The 23,324-nt window shown below is 41.3% G+C and overlaps 2 protein-coding genes and 1 long non-coding RNA gene across 16 annotated transcripts in view; 2 read left to right on the top strand and 1 right to left on the bottom strand.

Annotated features, from left to right (window-relative positions):
- LOC111248888 (uncharacterized) overlaps positions 1-5,326 on the top strand; it is a 47,399-nt gene extending 42,073 nt beyond the window's left edge. For all 10 annotated transcript variants that reach the window (XM_086988170.1, XM_086988169.1, XM_086988172.1 and 7 more), the window contains one exon: positions 225-5,326. In XM_086988170.1, the coding sequence (XP_086844296.1) occupies positions 225-599 (375 nt within the window). In that variant the 3' untranslated portion in view covers positions 600-5,326. The remainder of the gene's footprint in view (positions 1-224) is intronic.
- Positions 89-18,850, bottom strand: LOC147756158 (uncharacterized). 4 transcript variants are annotated; one of them, XR_015327169.1, is made up of 3 exons: positions 18,562-18,850; positions 1,115-1,260; positions 89-892 (listed from the first exon to the last, which is right to left on the bottom strand). It is a non-coding gene; the product is annotated as an uncharacterized LOC147756158 (long non-coding RNA). The 4 variants fall into 4 exon arrangements; XR_015327170.1 differs by lacking the exon at positions 18,562-18,850 and adding an exon at positions 18,105-18,257; XR_015327168.1 differs by lacking the exon at positions 18,562-18,850 and adding an exon at positions 14,546-14,973.
- Positions 5,817-21,596, top strand: LOC111248889 (uncharacterized). 2 transcript variants are annotated; one of them, XM_086988177.1, is made up of 4 exons: positions 5,817-7,188; positions 9,724-10,313; positions 12,995-13,194; positions 20,787-21,596. In XM_086988177.1, the coding sequence occupies exons 2-4, from the start codon at positions 9,902-9,904 to the stop codon at positions 21,021-21,023; spliced, it is 849 nt and encodes a 282-aa protein (XP_086844303.1). In that variant the 5' UTR covers positions 5,817-7,188; positions 9,724-9,901; the 3' UTR covers positions 21,024-21,596. The 2 variants fall into 2 exon arrangements, with proteins under 2 accessions (XP_086844303.1, XP_022657694.1); XM_022801959.2 differs by having other exon boundaries at positions 5,817-9,147.
- The last annotated feature ends 1,728 nt before the right edge of the window (positions 21,597-23,324 follow it).

Raw genomic sequence — 23,324 nt, 5'->3', positions numbered from 1 at the left:
CTAATCTTTTATATATTTTTTACACCTTTATAGTGAAATAAAGCAGATTATAATTAATCTTATTACTAAAAACAAGAATGCCTGCACAGTAGAGGTGACAGTGACAACAAACAGATACTTTAGTTCGGCTAGTGAGTTTTCTGTTAATTTAGGTAATTTCTATCCTTCTAGGTCATTCAAAATGTTACTTTTTTGGCTTTCTTCCACGAATATATTTTATGCAGGTCCGTGAAACTCTTCGCAACCGTTTCAACGAGAGCATCTTACAGCAGAGCATCATTCAGTCTGCAGCTCCATCGATGACTATTGGCGGTGAGGGACCGACGCTGGCAATCGTTGCCGCCGGTCCCCAGCCGCAAGGAAGCCACGCCCCAAGTGCGCCCCCTGCTGACACGCCAGCAACTAGCCATGGTCCTAACAACACTGGCACACTCACCACGTTCGGTGGAACCCAAGGGGTATCAACAACAACTGCGACCTCTGGTGGAGCCTCAGGACCAACGACCAGTGGTCAAACCACTGGTCAAGTGCACGACCCTCCACCTTACGACGCGGTGTACAGAAGAACGCCCCCGCCCCCCTATTCAACGCTAGTCTAGTAATCCAACCAGAGTCCAATCCGGCTAGTTGTTATCGAGTCATCTTTACTTCAGGAGCGCTAACCCGCTCTCAGGCATGTTTGTAGAGCCGTTGGCTTCGAAAAAAGGATGACTGACATTCTTTCCACTAAAGGTATGACATTTCCGTTAAACAGGTATGACATCCCGTCGAAGCAAAGTAGGTTGGCTGGCTTGGGCCTGGAGCTGCTTTGTGTTGCGCGCCGATCCTCGTCGCCTCCTATAGTTCTGCTCCGCGTCTCATTAGCATACGCGACCAAAGGCCACTCAGGAACCTAAGAATTAAGACAAGAAGACATCTCAGTTATTTAGCAGAAAAGGTCACTGCGTCATGAAAGCCCCCTGGCAACATAATAACCAAATAATAGTAGTGACATCTTTTAAATCGTCGTTGGAAGCCTGATAATGTATTACGCAATAGGGAAAAAATGAAAGGGTGAAATTAGACGGATAACGAAAAATAATTTCGAAAGGATTGATTCCATTATCCAGGAAACCTTTGCGTTCCAGTTATCTGCCGAGTTTGTCGGCCTTGTCTTGTGTATGCCATGACAGTATTAGAGGGTTGGGGATACGGCGCGATTATCCTTCCGTGACCCACTAAACACCCACTTTTCATCCCCATGGTTGTCTAGACCGGGTTCTGAAAAGATGAACAACAGCAGAAGTGTGAGTGTTTCATGATGCTGGTGATGGCATTGACTCTGAGGTGACTTTCGAAAACCTAGGTTGTTTGTGCATCTCATCTATGACACCCGGTTCAATTGACTTCTGGGAACTCAGACCGCGATGATGCCGCCGACGGCCCAGCGGCATGTTCCATGAAGACCAACTTGACAAGACAGAATCTAGCTATATGTTCCATGAAGGGTATGTCGTAATCGCGACTGTGCTCTGACTATTCATCACAACTAGGCATGCGGTATGTTTATATATATATATATATACAATGTACCATATGGCATACACAAAAGGATGAAGAAACGTCGTGAGCCATTTTCGACGGTTGCGGACGATAGTGTTTTTTAGATTTTAATGGCAATGCTAAGCGGTCCAGGTTCCCATGCTGGCATTAATTATGATGTTCTTCTGACGGTCTCACTGCGCCCAAGGCTGTGGGTTTGCACATATTGCGAAGCGCCACAGAGAAGAGGATCGCTCGTATCGTTACTTCTTCCGTTTATGATTAACAGACGAGAATACGTACGTAGACGTTTTCAGGAGGTAATTCATGAGCTGCCTCAGATCAAACGACACTCCACTGTCGGGAGTAGGTTTATTAATGACTAGGGACAAGCAAATTGTTCAATTAAATGATCACTTAATTAAAAGTCTATTCCATGTTCTAACAAAGCTACATGACATCAAATTCCGTAAGAACTGAGTGTTATTAAGCTGTTACAAATGAATTCGGCGAACTTTGAAACTGAATGGCTTTAAACTCTGCGCTACTAGCAGACGAGTGGCGCGTAAATACCCCAATCTTCTAGAAATTTATGTCTAACCACCGGTTGAGTTCGCCCCCCAAGAAAGATGAGATCTGAAGGAAAAATATGTTTTAGACTAGAAAATCAGCACTTAATGGTCAAGCTTTTGTTCCTCTGAAATACCAGTGCCCTATTCGAAATTCGTCCAAGACTGACGGAGACATTAGGCAGGAAGACATTAAGCGAAAGGACAGCAAGTTAATGGTGCAATCATTTCAAGAGCAAAGATTGAGGTGTCAAAGACCAATAAGGAGGTGACCAGATGCAGGGATCCGGGGGACAACAGCGCGTTGCCGCAACCGAGAAGGCTTTTCACGAACGAACGTAAAGCTTGGACTTACTCTGTCGGTCAAAACTGGCACTTTACACGTCACGCGCTACAGAACTACAACCCAAATACCGAAAATGAGCTAATTCAGTAAGAAACCCACCCCTTATGAACTGACTCCAGATATACATGCCTTTTACGTGCTATTTTCGCGTTTCAAGTTTTATCTTCGCTATCGTCATGAAGCGTTCCATATGACGGCTGGCTACCAGCACGAAGCGAAAACTGTCTACGCCTGAGTTCGAACCTAGACTATAGCATATTCCGAAGATTAACACGCAAATACTTTACCCACCAAGCTATCACGAAAACGTGCATCTTGAGGAACTTTATTCAGTAGAAATTTCGCCTGGAGCATACGGTCGTCATAGGCGAGGTATAGTTCAATCTCTGTCGCCCGCCGGAGAAAAACCAGCCACGAGAATGGCGCTTTCCCAGAGAGAGATAGAGCTCAGTGGCAGTGTCGGATGGATTTGAAAGTGCAGTGATGACAGTACCTAATGAACATTAGGCACATCTGCTATGAGATGCTGGCCAAAGCTAAAATAAAAAAGGCAGCTTCTTATTCCGAGTTCTTCAAGAGATTCATAGGCCGTCGGTACCGCAATCGAAAGCATGCAGCCTAGTTACTTAATGACAATGCCAAATTTCATTGCCATGCTTCGGTTGCTTCCTGTATTGAGCAGACGAATATTGGAAGCGTTGCGACAACCGTGTAAAAATAAAGGAAGGTATCTCTAGCATATTGAAAAAAATATCATTATAGCCCAACAAGTTTACAGATGATTCATTTCAAAGTCACCGGATTCGCTTGTGACAGCCTAATATCAACAAAGGCATATTCCCGTCGATGATATTGACATACAGATAGGTCATAAACAACAAATAATCCCTTAACTAATAGGGTAAAGAAAAGATCAGTTTTTAAAAATCAATTCTAAATACGAGTAACTATTGTTACTGCTAACTTGTTTTTGGCATTCCACACAGTTATTGTATATTTGTCTATATGTAAAGTAGGATACCCAGCTGAATGTCTCCATTTTGACGGGATATCGACTTGCTAAGAAACCTTTTGTACCTCATGCTACGTCAGATCTAACATCCCGATGAGCATGAACCTATTAAAAGAAGGAAGACCTATAAAACAACCGAGAAAAAGCTACGACAAAAGCATTCGTCAAAGGTTCTTATTGCCGCGCTATAACCACAGCAAATAGGCAGACGTTCACGTTGTGCTCTATTTCACGTGTATGCGCTTGTCCAAGGTCGTATGATTACATCGTTCAACTGCATAAACATGCAAAACGTGCGGATAGCAAATATCGTCCGGTGATTGATCGACGACAATGAAACAAAAGGAAACATTAATAATTTAAAGACTCTTGAGTAATTATGCACGACGATGCCAGAGAACAAAATGATCCGGACGAGTTGAGCACAAGGTTCTCCTGAGCCTCCGATACCAAATATAGATTGACTTTAGGATCCTTTAAGGTCCTTTTGCAAAGTACCGGGTAATTGTGCCGATGGTGCGAATGCTAACTGAGATGGTGATGAAGCATTCCACTGAGATATTTAGATACTAAAACAGCAGAGCGTATTGAAGAAGACAATGCACTCAGCGTGAAGAATCAGATACACAAGGCAACCAGATAATACCTGTACATATAATCCTGTCCTTCTACATACAGATGTCCTACATTCGAGTATGATACGTTTTTGTAGTAGACTTTCGACGCTCCCAGCCTGATCAGGGAATTTTCTAATTCTGATTTAGTGATGCGTATGCTAGTTTTTGTGATTCACTGCATCTGTGCGGAACAGTTATTTCCGTGTGTGCGCGCCATTAACACACACACACACACACAATAAACTGGTATTGTTTTTTTGCTCGAGTAATAGATTTTTTCGCTTAGAACGATAAAACTGACCGATCGCTTTGAATCGACTATAATGACGTTGTGCTAGAGGGGGGCAAACTATCACTCTCGTCGAAAATGGTCTGCTCTAGCGAATGCTCGGTGACATAGAAGAACACGCATGGCAGTCCTGCAACAGACAATGTAAGGCAATCAAAGGTTTTTTTTTGAGGGGCGGAGTCGATGGTAAACACAGTCGACAATTTAGTGGATAATACAAAGCAGAAAGGGAACATCGGACTGGCAGATCATGAGATTCATTGAGGACATCAACGATCATGTATATATATATATGTATATATATATATTACAGTTAACGCTATAAACGAATTATATTGTGACGATGTGGTTCGTATTCATACCACGGCAGAAAGAAAAGTCTGAGTAAGAAACAAAATGTTGGCGAATTAATATATAAATTCGTAAATAAAAACAGTTTGGCTATCTGCGGCGGGTGGGTGTGAAATCGCACAACTAATAATGGCACAAACCAACTAAGCACGGCAAAAACAGGGCACGGAGGAATTTTTTCATGATGCCAACAACATGACGATGAAGCTATAAGCGAAGAGAGAGTCGGATCGAAGCTGTAAATAAGCAGGTAGTAAAGGCTAGTTAAGAAGGACATGAGGACTTTTACCGCCGGACAACATAAAAGGAACGAGAGAATCTCACACAATCCGACGGACGACAACGATAAAAACAAAACGCTCGTAAGTTTTTTGCAGGATACATTTTACACATTTTGCGGTAACGACAAACTATTTGGTAGTTTAATGGTGACGGTCCGAAAACGAGATGGACTGTGATGAGCGACAATGCCGAGAAAATTAATTCATCGACTGAATGATACAGAAATATTTGAGCAGTTACCAAAGTTTATCATATCTAATTATAATAAACAACACCCTACAACTATTACTGAGTTATATTGAGATTGATAATAAACTACGTTTTTGTATATTCATCAAATGTTGTCTTGCACAGAGCGATCATTTACGCATTACGTTAGTATCGATGGAATACGGAAAAATGTATAGTGTAGTCAATCGATCGACGCGTTTAGGAGACGTTGCTTGACGTCATCGTACTTCGTAGAGACGATGATTAGCAGAAAACGCTACACAATAGCGTAGAAATCCAAGGAAACTCCGGACTGGTCCGTCTGCAGGTGGCTACGAAATTTTATATTTGAATAAAATTGACTTTTCTTCTAGTTCCTAATTGAATATACCTGTATGGCTCGCAGGACATTTTTTCTGTAAAGACCAATTTCTACAACGGTATTGCATGCTGCTATGTAGAATTTGAGTAGTACCGAGTTAATTCAAATATAAGTAAAACGTGTGTCATAGAAACGAGAGATCATTTGCTCATTAGCGTCCGTTATAAATAATAATTATACTAGCCATACAAAGCAGCTGACAAACTGTATCCCCTTTTCCAACGTTTCGTACCAGGGTACTCAGGGTTTCATACCAGGAAACTCTGAATGTAGTCTGCATTCACAGATATGTACTGAACTACCGACGACGTCGAAAAACGGGAAGAGAGTGACCTGTAAGAGCATCCTTGGGGGCTGCCTAGGAAAAACGTCCCAATTTCGGCTACGGTCATCAGCCGCAGCTTACGTTCTGGCATGTTAGTTAATGGCAAATGAATTTGTGTCTAATTTTAAACAGTCTTGAATGGCATATCAGTAATTTCTGATACGTTCTCGACTCTCTTTTTGGACGACGGTCACGTTTTTCTAATTCTAACATAACACTGCTAAACAGTTTGACAGGAGCTCTTTAGAGCTATTCATCGTATGAACATATACTCGATATATTATGTACCCTGTAAGCTTACCATGGTGCAGCTTCTCTAGAAATGATACAACTGGACACCTAGACATGCTGCATTTTGCTATCCGGTATAGCATGTCGATCTCCGGAGTATTTAAGCATTAGTTAAACCAATTGCGTGTTATCGGCTGCCTCGGTGTCTCTGATGCTTTAGAACCATCGCTTGTTTTAGTTAATAACCTGACACAGTGCGCACAGATCGTTCAACGGTCTTGAAACTCCATCCATTAATCGCTCCTCCCCCTTTTTGTTAATCTAACTTTGTCCAAAATTCTGCCGCCTTATCAACAACTATTATATGGATTTTTTGTTATCTTCTTATGGCTCCGCCTACCAGCATCTTGAGCTCCTCCTTCCACTTAGCTGCCCTCTGATGAGCGCCTCCTTCGTGCGACAAGACTCGTCCAATAAACGCAGGGCGACCAACTAACCGCGCGTAGACATTGGATTTAAAATTTATCGTCTGTTCCCCCACAAACGATTTTACCTGTAAAGGTGTCCAGAGCCAAAAGTACCTTGTCGAGCTACTTGCGCTAGTGGCTGATATTCAAACAACGATTACTTCGGTTATTACTTCTAGCGGTGCGCGACCACTCGGTGGAAAAGAGCGACTCCCAATGGTGATGCAGTACTGCCTGTCAATCGGTTAAAGTGAGCGGTAGTGATGGTGACGATGATGAACGTATTTGCGAAGTCCGCCGTCTCGTAATATTGGGTTTGTCTTCGCCGCCGACTCTGGAAAAGTAGATTTTGGACAATGGTTCTGCCTGGGTCGGACTTGTCGAAATTTGCCGGATTTCATGTGCAGCTTGGTGAGTCGTCGAGACGACTAGTTACATAACTGTAGAGTGGCCATTTAAGCGACGGATCTGCCAAGGTGTGTGATCTTTGCGAAGTATTGTTGTGGTTATCCATCGTTGTTGCCCTACCCCGAAGTTCGAACAACTTAATTCAAGAAAAACTTAATAACTGCTACCACAAAATCAGGTAAAGAATTATACGAATAAGGCTAGCTTTTGGTCTTCCGATTTCCACCTGATATCAGTAATCATCAAATAAAACCATAACTCGGTTACAAACACATTTCCCCTAAATTGATTACAGATTTTTTATAGAGAGCGCCACCATTCGCAGAACTCGGGTGATATACAGCAAATTATTGAAGTCTGTCTTAACGAAGTCATTATTAACCTCAACTGAGACACGGAGAACATTTGCTTTTTTGTCACTTTTTCTACCCTTGCCGCTTTACAACATTAACTTAGACTAATACGTAAATAATCCGTGGTTGTGTGGCGACGCGTTGCGAAAACAAATGACCCTAGTTAGCGAAGTAATCCAACTGAATGTCCAGTTCTAGCTATCGAAATTGAAAAAAATCCTGGGTCTTAATCCGACCCAGACAGCCACTAGCTATCAAATTGGCCTAGTATACAAATGGAAAGTACTATTATAATTTGCTCTTTCGACTAATTACTCTGTGTATCCTAGCGGCATTCGTGTCAATACATTGCTTGCCTAATTTTTAGTTAGCCAGCTGGCTAGAAATCGACTGAAGTAAGCTTTAAGAAAAGAAAAGGAACGGAAACCAGCGATTAGAAAAGTCATTCATTCTACTGTCATTGATGTTCCTCACTGTTGTCTAGGATTTTATACTTTAATAATTGTGGTAATCAAATGTTTAGACAGAGGAATCTATAGTAGTCTTCAACTTGTACGTGCTATAGGTCCGTTTTCTTATACTCTGCTGTGCTTCGAAACTTAAATTAGGAAGACGGCACATGTACCCACTTGAATTGGTCACTGATTTGGTGGAGAACCTTTAAGCTTCTTCTTGGTATTGGGTATTTGTTTCTGCTTGCTAATGGGAAGCTGTTTTAACTATCATTTTGCAATGGAAAGAGCCAATTTTTGTAACTGATGTCTGAATTACCCATAATAAAAGAGTATGGACTTCAAGTACAAATTGCAACTAAGTGTCGACAAAAGGAACAGCACCTCATCTCAGATATGAAGTTTTAAAGGATGTAACTAACTATCGGCATAATTAGGTGACGTTTTGGTCGAATGTGCTATTTGAATGTGCTTAGTATGTATTTAAGTGAATAGATGTTTCCTGTCTGATGAAAATGCTGCCATACAGGGATGCTGCCTAACTGCCATGGCGTCTGCTCATTTAATTAGTTTCTTTGTAGCTTCGCAAGAACCAGCATGCACAAACCATTCTTAAATAAATAAGCTTTTCAGAAGCGCGAATTCTAGCTCGCTTTTACGATATACAGCCATTAGGTACATTTCGGTGATGGAGGAGAGGGTCGTAAGGCTGGTATTTTAATATAATGTTGCAAGAACTGAACATTCGTGCAAAAGATACTTCTACACAATGAGAGTTTGAAAAGAAGCCTTGCAGTAAGGAAGTGGTATGGACAAGTCTGTTTACGTGCGGTCCTCGTTGGGTGAGGCAAGACGAAAAATGTAAAATAAAAATAGTAACTAAAAGTTCATCAAGGGGGCAGGTGAGTGTAGTAGTGCCAAAAGTATAACTTTGCTTAAGGAAAATGACAGGAAAGATAGGAATTTGTGTACGTGTCACAGATGTGTTGACGTGCGATTTTTAAGAAAACGAACGATGAGCCAAAAACGCGAAAACAGGAAAATTTCCTGAAGACACTAGGGTGGAGGTGCTATTCATTCAGAAGATACGACCTGGTCCTTAAAAAATTAAGGCCACCACCTGGGATCTCATCAAGTGTTTAGAAGACTGACAAGGAACGGACAGATGTCTTTTAGGGAACGAAATATACTAACAACATTAGCTAGAGAAGCTCATGCAGAGGATGAGTGCCTACTAGGATGCAGTTTGCGACATTTTCTGAAGCAGTGTCTTAAGACCCGGAAGCTGTGGGATACGTCAGGCCGAGGATTGATCAAGAAAAAAGCTATTAGGTAAATCCCTGTGAAGCGTTTGTGGGCGCTATTCCAGTTACATTAAAGAGTTTGTTGTAAGGTTTAGATAGCCAAACTTACAAGCAAAAGTTTATGTTCCTACTTTCATGTGTGTGTTTTATACGCGGAATATCTAGCTGTGACTTTTCCTACAAATGCACGTTCAACAGAATCCGGTTCCTAAACGTGCTTGTTTCTCCAACAATGGTCTGTGCGCCTTACTGCGGTGCGTTCAAACACGCGGAGCTCCTTTCATTGCACATAAAAATCGGGTCGTTTCATAATTAAAGACCTGACCTAACAAAATGGCCGACAAAGGGGAAAAGTCATACCGTAATTTACCGTAATTTATTTAATGCTATATTTGAGAGCGTGCATATACGTGCATGGTGTGGAAAATGTCTATGTGTGGCGATGACAAGTTCAGATTTAGTTTTAGATTGCACTCACGCGACGAAGTTACGTAACTTGAAAAAATTGGATGCACTACCCAATATTCGAGTGTAAAAAAGACGAATACTTTATTTCGTTCATATCTTAAGATAATGTAATTTGTTTTTTGTGTGTGTTTTTAAGGTATTTTTGACATTGTGGATCTAGGTTTAGCAGAAAAGCGTTTCCCGTTGGGTATCCACGGAAACATTTTCCAAGGATGACCTGAACGGGCGGCTCTACTCTCGTATTCACATAATAATTTACACAGCAAGTGCAATCTGTTCCTCGAACTAGATAATATACGATTTCGACTAGTATCATGATGGATCTCAAGCAGAAAAACGGGCACACTTCTGCTGGTAGGAAACGCAACTTTAGCATTGAATCTATTTTACAAGGCGATATATTAAAGCATCCATTAAAGAGTACCCCAGGAGGCAACGTATTAGATAACCTAAAGGACAGTAGGGCTGATGCTAGCTCCAGGCAAGCATGTGCAATTGTTCCTGCTGGGACTTCCAGTGAACTGCATGACGATACAGACTTAGGGTTGTTGGAGTCTTCTTCCGTAGCAGATGACTATAGAAGGCAACAACACTCTTCTTCTTCAAGCGATCACCACCCTTACGTGGCCCCAGGATTGCCGTTTGCATTGCCGCCCGTCGATAGTCAGCGCGCAGAGCATTTCGACTGGATCAATTGTACTCGATACAACCCCCCAAAAATTCATCGTAAGTACAAGCCTACATTAGACCATAAAGACCTGCCTATTTGCTGTTTTATTACTTTTTTTTCAATGCGTCTTACCGATTGACATCAAGCGAATAAATATAAGATTCAGCGTGGGTTATAGTAAAATTACCTTTATTTTTTGGGAAGAATATTTTGTGGGTATGTCATACGAACGCATTAAAAACCAATAAACGTGGACTTGAAGCTAGCGCAAGAAGAGCTTAATGAAGAGTTCCCGTTGAATCCACTACGCTTATTCTGCATTAGCAGTAAAGGGAAGAAGCAAAGAAGAAATTTTCTTTGTCATTGTACATTCCATTGATTCGATGAGATAATTTTAAATTAACTAGCGTCAATGTAACTTAAAGGCTTTACTATAATACGTGTCAGTTCAAGGCCTGGCAGTACGAGAAATTGTCATTTCAGAAATAGGTATTGGTATCTGACATGTTAGGGTGACTACCATACTAGCACTTTTCTATCGAAAAAGCTTAGCGTCTCCCCAAGATATTTATGTTATATTAGGGCGATGCAGACGTCAAATATGTATGGAAGAGCAAGCCCTACAGACATCAGTGAAAATTCTAATTGGGACATTTGTGGGCTTTGTGCATTTTCCCAGTTTGTGGTTAGGAATGAGATCCTTAAATTGACAAAGCGTCAGAAGTACAAACACTAAAACTAGTTATTAAGCGGGTAACTTTAAAGCTTCTTGTTGCAACTTGGGCTCGGCAAACGAATGTCCCGTATTCCAATTGGGCTAATTCGTTTCTACGGATAATTGGGATCCCTCATAATACTAAGGTAACCCGATCAGTGTAACAAATATCTACCTCTATTATAGGCAAATATTAGCTTTTGAAACAATTGAGTTTTTGACTTAATTTTGAAGATTACTCCACACTTTTTCCACAGTTACAATCAAGCTGTGATACTAATACCGCCCGTTTAGTTTCTATTTAAGGTGTTAGTTATTGACGAAAATATGGAGGTGGGAAAAGAAACCCATAAGGATTTCTGTTCTAGAATGAAGCGAAATTTCCGAGTGCAGTCATGCACGATTCCTATCCGACGTCTCATGTTTAACGGAGAGCGGTATCGAGGTTATTATTAAAGGCGTATTTAATCGTTGCTAATTTTCATTAACACAACGATATTTTTCGTGCTTTACATAGACCATAACAGTGAACTTTGTGCTTTGAAGTTGAAAATAGCCTGTCTTTTCCTTTTAATATGCGTCGCCATTTGTAGCATGTATCATTCACTATTGCCCCTAGGAACGACCCCTCCTTTAAAAGCTAAGTTACTCAGCTATCGATTCAAATATCACAACGTAGTATTTAATACATTATTATTATATATCTTATAGTCTTAAACTATTTCCAGCCTTTAAATAAGGTACTATCGTTAATGTTTTGTTATCGACCGTAAGCATAAAGGAAATCTTAAAGCAATAAACAATGAATTACTTGAATTTTGGGAGGGGACATTGATGATGGAACAAGAACAGTTGCTCTGTTCCTTAAATTGTCGATCAATGGCTTTTAAGAAGTGACCAGTTTCCAATTGCCTTACGACCGAGCAATCGGTAGGTCATGCGTGTATCTTCTAACTAGACAAACGCAGCCAATAAGATCCTGTTGGTAGCGTGAACGAGATGATTATTCTGCTCAAATTCTATTATAGGAAATTCATCATTACAATACGTTCATAACTTACTCATATTTGATCTGTTTCACTTGCCATTATTAAATAACGCAACTTCTTTTTTTTAGTTAATGCATTATTTATATGAAATATGATTGACCCGCGTATAGAAGACGCGTTCTGGCGTATTGCGAATATCGCGAGAACAGTAGCAATAAGTTCGAGATAACGGCCATGTATTGGCTTTTTGCAAGATAAGGGCCAACGATCCTGATCCTGTACGACTGTTGCCGTCTTAGTAAATCGGTCGTTTTCATCAGCCAATATCTTTTTGAAATTATAATGACGGTTATATCAGAGGCCGGATAACGGAGAGATTGACTCGAGGCTGTTGATTCAAACTAAACAGCTCAAGGTGAGCTGATCCAGACTGCCGTTAGTGATATACCTGTCAGTTGCCAGCCACTAGACGACACCGCTCTCACGGGATCTGTCAAAATTAATCAAAATTGTCTCCGATCCATCTAAGACGAAGACATCCATCTGCAAGCATTACACAGAAATCTTCGGCAACCGTATGACGAAATAGAACGAAGACTAGAGCGACGCGACGACACGCTTTAGCTTAGCCTCCTTTGACCTGCGAGCATCGGGTCGACACAGCCGCCAACGACCGTTGCCCGTTATCTAGTTAAGTGAGACGTGAAGGAACAAAGTAGTCCTACTGTTAAAAAGAAAAGGACTTTTTTTCACTCTGATCATAAGCATCTCATTCCCATATAACAAAGACGAAACCGGAGCAGCTTGGAACAATGAAAGGACAGATTTACGGGAGTGTCGTTACGGTACCCGTTGTGAGAAGTCATATATCTGTTTCAGAAATGGTTGTGGGTTAGACGCGGCTGATGTCTAGACTATTCGTTCGGGCCGCATTTTGCAATCGATACGACAGGTAAGTTATACAAATAGGCATAATTCTTGAGCTTTTTAGGTTTAAAAGGAAAATAGCCACAAAGCAGACCTTATATTATAGGCGATTTATCAACAACGAGCCTTGGAAATTGCACTATTAGCGAGCTACCAAAGAAGCGCAAATATCTATCCCGGTCGCCTCGGATCCCGTTCAACTCGGCGCAGCTGTCAGTCCTTGAAGAACAATTTCGACAGGCGCCATATTTAAGCGGTGCTGAGGTTCAGCGGCTAGCCAATGAACTCGACATGAGTGATGTTAGGGTGAGTAAGAATGTTGATTATTTGAGCTCTTTGCAATGTGACAGAGGAAAAGTTATAACTGGAACAATTTTCTAAAAATCAACCAGCTATATATCTATACGCATGAGAAAATGATGAATAAAGCACCGAATTAAATCGATATTTCAATATATACCCTCCTACCAACATTGTACTCACTATGGAACTATTACATAATTGAACGGAAAGAACATTATTAGTATTTTAGTCCGAAGATTAAGAACATCCCGTATTGATGACAACAGCCGAAAACATTGGAATAATCTCTATTCATGGTAATAAAGCCGAATGTGTCTAACTTTATTACCGTTGACGCGTGAAAACTGATTTCACTATGTTTCTCTATTTAAGTAGTCAATGGATTTCCCCATGTTAGAGCAAAGAATCATATGGCTGTGATGGCGCCCTATCAACCCAGTACGAACACCATTGGGGGCGTGAACGCATTATTAAGACGTACGCATACACTGAGTTGTGACATACGTATTTAATATAACAAGTTCTTTCCAAAAAAAATGGGAGCGTGCAATTTTTCTGCTTCGTAACAACGCTTAGACGAGATAAACTATAACAAACACATGACACACATGCACATAAATTTCGTGTTTGCCTAGATGAGCCTGAAACAGCCCTCGTGAGATGATGTGCGCACATAATGGAACTTAATTTTCGTTGGTTTTTATCTGACCTGAAAATTGGTACTTGTTAATTTGTGACATTGCAAGAAAGTTCGTGGTATAGTTTGGAGGTTGTAACGTGACTGATAGTAATAATCGCCTTAAGTGAAAATGCTTTTCAACTATTAAGATACCAGTTCCTAAAAACGTACAGCGTACGGCATTTTTCGTAGACATCAATAGGATCTCCTTAGATCTCAGCTTAGATGTCTACCCAGCACATAAAAAACCCTTATTTCAGGATAGACCATCCAAATATATGAAGAGATTTTACTTTTGAGACTGCTGGCCGCCATTTTGTTTTTACGACCAGTCTCAGGTAACGATGATTTACTGATCAAATAGATAGAAAACTATCGATACGACAACTGTTTATTTCCATTACAGTCAGCGCACATCAATTGATCACACCTCTACTAATTCATATTACCCGTAGTCAGCGAATCGAGCTGTATTTATGTCGAGGGCATAATTAGTCGTTCGTCGATACGACCTAATTGTGCCCTCTGGTACTCTCCCACTAACGGCTAGACAACAAGTGGCATTTCTAAGGGCTTTGTTTACGCAGACCGCCAGATAGCCTAAAATCACATGACCGAACGTATATACATTTTTTCTTTTTCATGCAAAAAGCGGTAATGGGACACACTTTTTACCGGACAAAAGTCGTGATGATGTGACAATGATGGTCGAATATCTTTTTAGCGATACAAGAATGTCAGCAACACCGGGGACAAGTCCAAATGCTGGTTCACTCATTGGACTCTTCGGCCTTGAGCATTTACGGCGTCATCATTCGCTGTTCGATCCGAACTGCTGTCTACGGCTAAGTGCTTCTTCTTCTTCAACGGCAGGAATCGGATGATAAAAATTAATTAGCGTGTAACATATTTGACTAAGGCGGCCAAATAGCACGCCAGCCAGCAAAGCAGACGACGCTCAAGAGCGGACAACAGTAAGCGACTGGAGACGAGATGTCGGTAGCCACGCTGTTTATAGTGATATCGAGATATGGCGAGCGTCAGGCTAACGCGGTTACAGTGACGACAGACACAGAAACCGCTGCCACTGCCGCTGTCTCCGGCCGCACCGGTTGAGGCACGTCCGATGACAGCTGGTTGAGAAGAGACGTGACAAACTCACTGATGACGAAAAGCCTTCAACGTTCGACACACTAACCAACAAAACCTACGGAGCAAGTCGACCTGAAGCAGCAGTCTGGAGCAGATAGAAGAAAATCTCATTTTCACAAAGAATCGAACCGATGCAGGTAAGGTAGGGTAGGCTCGGTGACAGGACATCGACATATATGTGGTCGAATTCTGGACATTTGAAAAATAGCAGTACGGCAAATGACGGAAAAAGAGGAAACGGGCCAACGAGTAAGCGATTTCGGTGCTCAATACCGGCAGCCAATAAACAAGACGGAGTTTGTAAAGGGGAGTCAAAGGCGAGCGCTGACGTGAGAAAACCAGCGAACTACGGGCCATATGAACTCATTCACCATAAACGATGGCCAGCAGCTTCTGAAATGGGCAAAAAATCTGACCAGATTGCTGAAAAAGGATTACTTTAATTCATCGAGATACTTTTATCGAGAGATTATATTATTTTAACATACGAAACGCATTTTACACAACGTACGTTCTTTTAGATAGTCACTGTCAATGATGCAACACTTGGCAGTGCTTACTGTCTCTTACAAATCTCAGATAGTTAGTATAATTGGCTTGTCTAAAAAGTTCTTCGTTGGGAACGCAATCTGCGAAGCATATATTCAAGAGCCTGATAGTGTAGGGGTCATCTCAACAAAAAAAAATCTGTAAACAATCATATTTTACTTTAGATCAAAAACAACCATCAACATTTGACGTTCAATTTGCTTATATTGTTAGACAGTTTTCTGTACTTGCATTTTTCATAGCGACTCGGGGAAGGTATTCTACTTGAACTCAATGTTAGCTTCTATCAGAGCTATGCCTTATCTAGGCCACCGACAACACAGTTTGCTTTTTTACGTGATGGCGGGTAACTTTTATTACGATGTGCCCGTTCGAGCACATGTCTGATTGCATGCGCTTCTTATAGATCAGATCAGGTTATCTCTTAGCGCTCACTACGTTAGATGCAACAGGATGATCCACCTCAGATGCCGCTGCGCCCTATTTTATGGGAGCATTGAGCCAGAAACGAGGGTTTTTTTCTCATTCGCATGTCTCGAGTTGCATCTCTATGCCGCTCCCCTTCAGGAATATTTCTTTCTCTCTGGTGATTATCCATATACAACTACTATAGGCTATTGTAGGCTCAAGCCGAAGCCTCAAGTATGACGACCGCCTGACAGGATCAGCGTCCTACTGGTAATCGTCCACCAGAAGTGACTCTTTACCTCGAACAAATCACTGTTGTGCCCTCGCCCGTGTGGTCTTTGTGTACGCATTGAATCGGTTGATACTATGTGGCACCAACCGCCGGCGTTTGAAATCACAAAATTACACGTTTCGATTAAATGGCTTAGCTGGTCTCATGATTAGGCTAGCAGTTCATTGTCTGAGCACGCTTATAGCTCAATAGCATAACATCATGTACTTCTCCCATACCGGTTCGCTTATCAATGCTATTCAGCTAAACGCATCTGCTGCCTGTCACCGAATCAAGCCTTCGGGGTGGATTGACTTTAGTAAGTACAAAATGCCTAGTATACCTATCCAGCATAATGGTAGCAGCTCTGGTTTCACATTGAAAAAGGGAAGACTCGGTTCATCAGCGTGTCTCTTCTTCCTTGCGTTATCGACTTCGACTCCGGTAGCGTTCAATTATAACTATCTCTTTTACCAGGGGCACGCTTGCCTGTGCTTCATCGTTCGTCAACGAGTGCGGGATAAAGACTAGCAGCCGCCGAACACGCTCAGCCTTCTCGTCTCGAGCGACTATTGTAAAGAAGGCGGTGAAAGCAGGAAGTGTGTTGAGATGAGCACAAGGGTGTGCAGTCTCCGATCGAGCGAATACCCTGCGCCACGGCTGTCTTGCTTTCAGTCAATTAATTGAATCCAACAAGTTGCCGATACGCCACTGCAATACTACAGAAAAAGCCATTCTCTCTATTCGATTGAGGAAGAAGAGGCAACAAGCGGTTCTAGGCATGAAAAACCATTGACTCGCTGTTTGTACTGGTAGACCAAGAGAAAGGCGAACAGAGATTCACCAGCCGATACGAAAAGCACGCACCCCGCTCTCCTTTCCGCCACTAGCAATGGATGCTCTGTCGGGATGCACTAATTGATGCGTGCATTGGCTTTGCACACATGGTGGAAGTATGCGCCGGCCATGGAGCGGGCTAATCATTCTTTGTGTGTCTAGTAATTGTTACTGATGTTGACCGTTTCGACAGCGAGTGATGTACCTGAAGTAGGCCTGCATACAGGATAATCGAAAGCCAGCAGATTGTTGGAGAAAAGTCTACTTGGCCTATCGTAGCCTTCTCCTATACTTGTCGGGTTGAATGCTCGGAATAAGGTCGCTCTCGTCTTACGAGAAGGAGAGGGGTCGGGGGGGGGGGGGGGTAAGTGCCAAATCAGACGTGAGTCTGAATAGGCCGAAGAAAGGGATGATACGGACGGATGAACATTGAGATGGGAACTTCATCGTCTCAATCAACTTATCGACTTAAGAACACGGATTCGGTAGTGTCGAATGATCGAACATAAGCAGACATCCTCATCGTCAGACGGAATAAACCGTGCGCAACACACCGGCAAGTCCCAAAGCGCAAAAGTAATACACTACAGGGTATTGTACAGAAGGCCAAAGCGATAAAAAGCTTCTATCAGCGTTAACTTGCCAAATTGCTAATGTTAGCCGTAATAAAAAAGCTCATTCGGAATCATCGTGACGGTTGACTGCGTCTGTGTCAGGCGCTGACCAGTGATTTTAGAATTTGTGCGTGATCGGGTACGGAGTAGCGATATCAACTATTGCTACGGCCACTATCAAGTCTCAATAGAGCACCATGCAATACATAGAAGAATACGTTTTGAATTATGATTAGGATAATGAGCAGCATGTGGTCGCAACTGTGATAATTTCGCTTTTCGAACAGTATATACTTGCTGGACGACCCACAGTTAGCTGATCTCACTTCCACACGCACTAAGATCATATATTGATAGAGATTATGAAACCGTTAACGCATTACGTCGTAAATCAAATTCTTACTTTCATATTTGTCGAGACAAACAGAGTATAGCACTGCGTTTCATCGCTATTCCATTCAAACCACTATTTTGATTTTACTTTTTTCGCTGTCACTGACGATGATGACGGCGGCGGCGGCGGCGGCAGAAACCTGTTTCGTCTGTTCGGCCATTTTGCGACCCCGTTCTTGAATCATCAACGGGCCACAATTTTTTATCATCATCACCCATACGTCGTTTTGTATATACGCCATTTATACGTTTATATCAAATATATATCAAGTCTAACAACGGCTCATCTATCTCAACATGTGGCTATGAAACGAGATAACCGTAACACTAATTTAACAAAACATGTAGCCATGAAATAGAAGTTGGATATACCTAGCGTTTCCAGAGATTTTTGTCGACAGAAAGACGAACTTTTGGGCTTATTGGCGTGCACGGTTGGGACATCTTACAAGCAATTTTGTGGTTACCTGGTGTTGTTGGTGATATTTTCTCATGATGAATCGTGAAAGTGGTATGGCGTCCGACTTTTAGCGGGGTTGTTTCGATGTCGTTAGCAATATATTGTCAGCGGATGTCAACAGCTACTCAGAGGTAGTTCGTGCAATTTCTTTCGGGAACGCTAGTCGTTAATATTCGAAGGATTTGAAAGCCACCTTTGGAATGAGGTTATTTATAGATGTGATGAATGATTAATAAAAAAGAATGACTGTTTTGTTTAAAAGCATTTTCACTGTACACGGGAAAGGTGATTGAACTATCAGCCACCTGTTACACCCTATAGTCATTTTGGGAATCAACACTATATATATGCATGTTTTTCTCTTTCCTTTCTGTCAAAATGACACGGTTCAAACACAAATTTGTGCATTGTTTCATACGTAAGCTAATTAAGACTGGACTTCGCAGCTTTAATCATACGATTCGAGTGATTCGTATGATCTCTCCAATATGTGAAGCAGCCCCAACCACAATTAATTATCATAAATTGATTCTCAACACCTATTCAAATGAAGCCATCATTTGTTGCTTGCCCAGTTGTACATGTGCATCAAACATACGTTTTTACTTGTTGTGAACATATTTTGCTTTTCGACATATATTTATGTATTTACTGTATCAGCAGCTTGCTGTATAACGACGCGGGGTTCTGCTCTGAAGAGTCGATAATAGGACTACTTCTGCCTTTTCAAAACCAGCGCTTCTCCGCATTTTGAACCCTGGTGAACCCTGAGGAAGAAATTGGTCCGGTTATCGGCTTTTTTCTGAAGTTGTTGATTGTCCCAGTGGTTCACCTTGCAATTTCGCCAACTACCTGCCTCTTTTACTTTATATCTTTCCACCTCTTCTCCTACGTATACAGCAGCGCCAGCTAGCAGCGCCAGCGGTCAAAAATAAATTCATATTTTGTCGAGGGTTGGGGGGATCTTATCTGTTCGACAATTGACATCATGCGGCGGCGGCGGCGCAAGGAACTGCCAGTGGCATGCGTACGCCGTCTGCTAGACAAATTCTACGCTACTCTTGCATCGTCACATAGACGGCTACTTGCAGCCATCATCAACACCGTACCTATCACTATCAGTATCGATGAAGTATTTCGAAATTTATATTTTTCCGCCACAGCGTCCTCCGTCTATCCGCAATGTGACATCTATATACGTATGCGTGTATGCATACACACACACACACACACTCACACACACGCTTGACGTGATTATTTATTTGTATCTGAATTTACGAAGGGCGCCAAATTAATGCCGTCGCAGAATGAAAAATGTGGGTTAAGAGATAAGCCGTTAAAGCAGATCGACGCAGCAGCAGATAATAAATAGGATTATATACACAATAATAATACGTTTAGCCAGTCGACGTTTAACAATGGTGACTGGGATTCATTATAATTTGATTCTCTAGCCCAGGATTGAATACAATAGATGAAAGGATTATATGTAGGAGATTCATTGGCGCTGAGTAGGCTTCACGTCAGCTTGCAGCGGCTGAAGCTTTGCCATATCGTGGTGTCGCACTACCGAGTTTAGGGGCTGTATGTACTTAAATGTTCAAAATTCTTTTTCCGGTTAGCAGATTACCAAACAACATATGGGTTATATTTCGCCTGCTACTTTTTAATGTGACGGAGTATTATTTATCGAGTACATATTCGTGACGTGGACTTATCAGTTAAAATACTTTGTATATAAACTTCGGGTTTGCTGGACATGAAGAACGAGTTGCTTATGCATGCTATTTCTGATGATCTGTTAGTGTTGGAAGACTTTTGAAAACATCAATACCTGAAGTACGTTTCTAAAACCCAATGTTTACGTTACAAGTCGACCAAAACCTGCATAGGTAGTGCGCCATCGTCGAAGTTAACAACAGAAAATATTATTTGCAAATCCCATACGATCGCTTTGTTTAACGGTTTGATCATTGGATATCACGCCATTATTTATAGAGCTAATTTTTCTAATGCTTCATGTTCAGACTAATGAACGTCCTATCACCTAAACCGAGCGGACGAGTTCCTGGCTCAAAGGATGAACAATGCTATTATAGCACTGCTATGACACTTGAAAAGTGTCATACATCCATTATAACAATATGAGGATATCCTGCGCTTACATTAGCCACATTTTGCTTTTCTCGATGCCTAATTCTATCGTGCACGTGTTTCTATTTTTTTCTGAAGGTGAAAATATGGTTTCAAAATCGACGAGCACGCGAGAAGCGGGAACGTCTTGCGAAAACGACGACAGGCCAGCATCAGATAGCAGACGCCGCCACATTACCTACTCAAGCGAGGTCGGCTATGGAGCTCAACTCTGACAAACGGGGTCCTTCAGATTCACTAGGGACATCGGCCGAACATTTGCAAAGTGTCGAATTGGCATTGCTTCCGCAAAGCAACCGCAAATGCCACTCTTAGCTGGCTATTATGGCAACCTGTTAGTACTTAGTATATCAGCATCCAGCAGGGTATTTCTTTCATAACTTACGTATGATAAGCACAATGATAGCTAAAATCTAAATACAAGCTTTAAGAATGCTACGACATATTTAAAAATCAAATTTTGAGCTCGTAATTTATATTTAGAGCAAGGTACAATCGTTCATAATAGTAAAAGACGTACGATAAACTGCTAGCAAATCAATGAATACTCCATTTTCGAGCCACTGGAACTCCTAATAGTAATAATAAGGCCATTCTTATTTTACTTATAAAACTCACCCTAGCGTGTCTAGCGAAACATGGTCAAAGTGTACCCGCTTCATTAGACAAAAACGATGTGAATACACATGACTCTATATGGAAATATATCATGTCTTTGATATCGTACGATTGCGCATCATAATGATCTCAGGATTTTATGTCTCATAGATCTTTCGCTTTTCTCGAATCTTGAAATTTTTGTATGGATCCGAATTTCTTGAATTATTCAATCTTGGGCGGTTTTTGTTTAGCCGGATGTGATCAATATAATCGTATCCAAGGCGTTTATTTTAAGTGTCTTTATTTTTAGGCTTTTATAATATATGAAAAGTTTGGGGCCTCAAACTCTGTTTTACATTATTCGTAGTTGTTTTCACGTGCCTTCGGTCCCATTTGGTTTTGTATTGAATATCTCCTTCAGATGTATCAATATATAGGACTGAATAGACGTAACACCTGTAAATGCTACATAGCGCTCATAGCCTATGGTAAAGGGTTGTACAACAGGGTTTTTTAAAAACTTTACTAAATAAATAATACGCAAAGATAATTTATTAACGCTAGCTGCCGTATCTTATTACATACATCAGTTTTTAGTAGTTTATTAGATGTCTAATTTGAATAGTAATAGTAAACATAAAAAAATGAAAGAAAAGCAAATAAATGAGAAAATACACTTTGAAAAGCGAAAATACTAACGTGCTATATTTTATATATAGCATGAGCTGTGGGCATAAAATATTTAGGCGGCGAGTGTTCAGTACCCAAAAAATAGCTGTATAGTTGATTTCAATTACTGAATGTCAGTAAGTTCCGGAACTTCGCTTGCATATCTACTTAATTTTTTCGACCTCACTAGCGCTCTGGATAGATTATTGATAATAATAATAATAGTTGTTTGTAACCGCTATGTCGTATACAATTAGCTTAAAACAAATTCCCATATTCATTTATATGGTGAATGTAAATTAGTATGATGAATTATGTATGTATGATTGATCGTGTTACTTCTTTTAGGTCTACGTAAATAACTAGAATCACTTGATTTTTGTCAGTTTGTAACAACTACGCGGCGAAGGTAAGAGGATAAAAAGAAGGTCAGAAGAGGATAAGTGAGAGATGCTTCAGTATATGTGAGTCTGTGCTTTGTTAGCTCATTCCGCTTGTGACATCATCGAACCGAGAAAGCCGAATAATTTAAATAATAACGATGAAATGCCGATATGATGCCGCAGGAAAAGATTTTCGGATTGTCCGAAGATCAATGGCCTATTAGTCATGGCGTTGTCAGCACCGTCATATCATCGAGCATCTGGTAGACAAAGAAGAACTGCTCGTTCAAGCTGCGTTTGGCATACTCGGGGCCGTCAAGTATTTACGAAAACTTCGAGTGCTAGTGCCTTGTAACCTATAAAATCTTAGATTATTGAAAATGCGTAAATACATTTCGAGAAGTCTCTATTCCGCCTAATTGCGGTAATCGACAATCTAACATGTAGACGCTAATCTTAACCACGGCCCTTCAGCCGGGGTTTAGCATCGCGTAGGTGAAGACGTACTTGACCCTCCTTGAGTCTTGGCCTCAGCATGGGCTACTCGTTGGTTTTGTAAAATTTCTGCAACGTCAATGGCTTTAAAACTAAAGGGTGCTTTCTGCAATGCTTCTAACTAGCGCTATCCTAAGTATTGGGCTCCCAAAGCAAATAAATTTTCTAGGTCGGAACAAGACCATCAGTGCTACAGCGGTCAGTGCTGTTGCCTCGTCAGTTACTCTATGTCAGACTTTGTTTACGGTAATCGGTTATCGTTGGTGGGCATACTGCTGGTAGTAGTAGCTGGTAGCGTAATTATTCACATAGAGGTTAGCTATCTTTATCATGAACGCCGTTGCAGCCTGAAAGCCGGACACTTTGCAGCAATCGACGTGGGTAAATCGATCAGTATCTACATGAGCCTGTATGCCACGTTGAGCGTCTTCTAAGCAGCAGGCCGTCTATCTCCGTACGTGGCCGGCTT

This window comes from Varroa destructor, unplaced genomic scaffold, assembly GCF_002443255.2.
Source record: "Varroa destructor unplaced genomic scaffold, Vdes_3.0 BEIS01000004.1, whole genome shotgun sequence".
Classification (NCBI taxonomy): Eukaryota; Metazoa; Arthropoda; class Arachnida; order Mesostigmata; family Varroidae; genus Varroa; species Varroa destructor.
The sequence above is the reverse complement of the archived record's forward strand: the minus strand, read 5'-3'. Positions and strand labels throughout refer to the sequence as shown.